Source organism: Chiloscyllium plagiosum, chromosome 51, assembly GCF_004010195.1.
Source record: "Chiloscyllium plagiosum isolate BGI_BamShark_2017 chromosome 51, ASM401019v2, whole genome shotgun sequence".
Classification (NCBI taxonomy): Eukaryota; Metazoa; Chordata; class Chondrichthyes; order Orectolobiformes; family Hemiscylliidae; genus Chiloscyllium; species Chiloscyllium plagiosum.
Window position 1 is genome coordinate 1,849,079 of NC_057760.1, and position 3,663 is coordinate 1,852,741.

A 3,663-nucleotide genomic window follows, 5' to 3' on the forward strand; every position below is an offset into this window, starting at 1 on the left:
GTGTAGAGGGAGCTTTACTCTGTATCTAACCTCGTGCTGTCCCTGTCCCTGGGAGTGTTTGATGGGGGGACAGTGTAGAGGGAGCTTTACTCTGTATCTAACCCCGTGCTGTCCCTGTCCCTGGGAGTGTTTGATGGGGGGACAGTGTAGAGGGAGCTTTACTCTGTATCTAACCCCGTGCTGTCCCTGTCCCTGGGAGTGTTTGATGGGGGGACAGTGTAGAGGGAGCTTTACTCTGTATCTAACCCCGTGCTGTCCCTGTTTTTGGGAGTGTTTGATGGGGGGGACAGTGTAGAGGTAGCTTTACTCTGTATCTAACCCCGTGCTATCCCTGTCCCTGGGAGTGTTTGATGGGGGGGACAGTGTAGAGGGAGCTTTACTCTGTATCTAACCCCGTGCTGTCCCTGTCCCTGGGAGTGTTTGATGGGGGGACAGTGTAGAGGGAGCTTTACTCTGTACCTAACCCCGTGCTGTCACTGTCAGTGTGCAATGTGTGCTTTACTCACCATTAATTACATGTGGTTTAATTTCAGGAGATAGATGATGATGATGATGATGATATCTCTGAGATCCTGAAAACCTCTCCGATGTCAATGAGGGACCGTCTGGAGATGAAGGCCAATGAGCTGGTGGAGGAATTTAAGCAGCAACTGGAAGTGGGTGAGGAACCGAGAGAGAGTGAGGTCACGGTGTTGGATAATCTCCTGAAGAAAGACACTGAGAACTTCTGCAAGGCTTATACGACAAACTATAACTGGGCCATTGGCAAGCTGAGGCAAACGTTGCTGAAGGGGTTTGAATGTTTCATCAAGGAGCAGGTAACTCAGATCCAAAATGTACAGTGCTTGTGAATGCAACAGTGTAGAGGGAGCTTTACTCTGTATCTAACCCTGTGCTGGGAGTGTTTGATGGGGGGGACAGTGTTGAGGGAGCTTTACTCTATATCTAACCCCGTGCTGTTCCTGTCCCTGGGAGTGTTTGATGGGGGGTGGGGGGACAGTGTAGAGGGAGCTTAACTTGTGTTTTTGGGATCCTTGAGGGGGAGCAGCCCAAGTCGTTATCCGCATAGGCACCAACGGCATTGTAGGAAAAGGGATGGAGATGTAAGGCAGATATTCAGGGAGATAGGGTGTAAGCTTAGAGGTAGAACAAACAGTTGTTATCTCTGGTTTGTTGTCTGTCCACGTGCGATTGAGGTGAGGAACAAGGAGCGAACAGAGCTGAGCACATGACTACAGGTTTGGTGCAGGAGGGAGGGATTCAGATACCTGGATAATTGAGGCTCATTCTGGGACAAGTGGGACCTCTACAACTGGATGGTCTACACCTGAACCAGAGGGGTACCAATATCCTGGAGGGTGGAATTTGCTAATGCTCTTTGGGAGAGTTTAAACTAATTCAGCAGGGGAATTGGAACCTTAAACGTAGTTCCAGTGTTCAGGAGGTTCGCGTAGTGAGGTCAGTAATAATGTTTCAAGGTTGTAGGAGTGTACTGGCAGGCAGGGAGGTGGTTTGTAGTGTGTCTAGTTCAACATCAGGAGCATCCGGAATAAGATGCTCTGGAATAAGGTGAACTTGCAGCATGGGTTGGTACCTGGGACTTCGATATTGTCATTTTGGAGATATGGATAGAGTAGAGACAGGAATGGTTGTTGCAGGTTCCGAGATTTAGATGTTTCAGTAAGAAAAGAGAAGATTGTAAAAGAAGAGGAGGTGTGGCAGTGTTAGTCAAGGACTCTATTACGGTGGCAGAAAGGACATTAGAGAACTTGTCAACTGAGGTAGTATGGGCTGAGGTTAGAGACAGGAAAGGAGAGGTCACCCTGTTGGGAGTTACATATCAGCCTCGGAAAAGTTCCAAAGATGATCGCAAAGATGATCCTGGATAGGAGTGAAAGTAACAGGGTAGTTGTTATGGGGGGGCTTTAACTTTCTAAATATTGACTGGGAATACTATAGTTCAAGTACTTTAGGTGGGTCAGTTTTTGTCCAATGTGTGCAGGATGGTTTCCTGATACAGTATGTAGACAGGCCAATAAGGGATGAGGCCACACTGGATTTGGTAATGGGTAATGAACCTGGCCAGGCATTAGATTTGGAGGGAGGTGAGCACTTTGGTGATAGTGACCACAATTCAGTTTACTTTATTGATGGAGAGCGATAGGTATATACCGCAGGGCAAGAGTTATAGCTGGGGGGAAAGGCAATTATGATGCGATTAGGCAAGATTTAGGACACACAGGATGGGGAAGTAAACTGCCGGGGACATGCACAATTGAAATGTGAAACATATTCAAGGAACAGCTACTGAGTGTCCCTGATAAGTATGTACCTGTCAGGCAGGGAGGAAGTGGTTGAGCGTGGGAGCTGTGGTTTACTGAAGAAGTGGAATCTCTTGTCATGAGAAAGAAGAAGGCTTACGTTAGGATGTACAAAGTTAAAAATCACACAACACCAGGTTATAGTCCAACAGGTTTAATTGGAAGCACACTAGCTTTCGGAGCGACGCTCATTCATCAGGTGAAGGAGTGTCGCTTTGAAAGCTAGTGTGCTTCCAATTAAACCTGTTGGACTATAACCTGGTGTTGTGTGATTTTTAACTTTGTTCACCCCAGTCCAACACCGGCATCTCCAAATTATGACTACGTTAGGATGAGATGTGAAGACTCGGGGCGCTTGAGCGTTACAAGTTAACCAGGAAGGACGTAAAGAGAGAGCTAAGAAGAGCCAGGAGGAGACATGAGAAGTCCTTGGCAGCGAGGATCAAGGAAAACCCTAAAGCTTTCTATCGGTATATCAGGTTAAAAGAATGACTCAAGTGAGATTAGGGCCAATCAAGGACAGTAGTGGGGAATTGTGCATGGAGTCCAAAGAGATAGGAGAGACACAAAATGAATATTTTTTGTCAGTATTCACACAGGAAAAAGACAATGTTGTCGAGGAGAACAGAGATACAGGCTACTACACCAGGTGGGATTGAGGTTGATAAGGACATGTTAGTAATTCTGGAAAGTGTGAAAATAGATAAGTCCCCTGGGCCAGATGGGATTTATCTGAGGATTCTCTGGGAAGCTGGGGAGGAGATTGCCAAGTCTTTGGCTCTGATCTTTATGCCGTCATTGTCTACAGGAATAGTGCCAGGAGACTGGTGGATAGCAAATGTTGTTCCCTTGTTCAAGAAGAGGAGTAGAGACAACCCTGGTAATTATAGACCAGTGAGCCTTACTTCGGTGTGGGTAAAGTGTTGGAAAGGATTATAAGAGATGGGATTTATAATCATCTAGAAAGGAATAAGTTGATTAGGGATAGTAAACATGGTTTTGTGAAGGATAGTTCTTTGAGATGGTGACCGAACAGGTGGATGAGGGTAAAGTGGTTATGTGGTGTATATGGATTTCAGTAAAGTGTTTAATAAGGTTCCCCCCGGTAGGCTATTGCAGAAAATACAGAGGCATGGGATTGAGAGTGATTTAGCAGTTTGGATCAGAAATTGGTTAACTGTAAGAAAACAGAGGGTGATGGTTGATGGGAAATGTTCATCCTGGAGTTCAGTTACTAGTGGTGTACCGCAAGGATCTGTTTTGGGGCCACTGCTGTTTGTCTATGAATGACATGACCTGGATGAGGGTATAGAAGGATGGGTTAGTAAATTTGCAGATGACA

At 46.1% G+C, this 3,663-nt stretch overlaps 1 protein-coding gene across 1 annotated transcript in view; it reads left to right on the forward strand.

The window, feature by feature from the left end:
* Positions 1 to 3,663, forward strand: part of LOC122544759 (serine/threonine-protein kinase dst2-like) — a 41,167-nt gene that overhangs the window by 1,030 nt on the left and 36,474 nt on the right. Inside the window, exon 3 of the mRNA XM_043684083.1 lies at positions 531 to 818. Coding sequence (XP_043540018.1) covers positions 588 to 818 — 231 coding nt within the window. The 5' untranslated portion in view covers positions 531 to 587. The remainder of the gene's footprint in view (positions 1 to 530; positions 819 to 3,663) is intronic.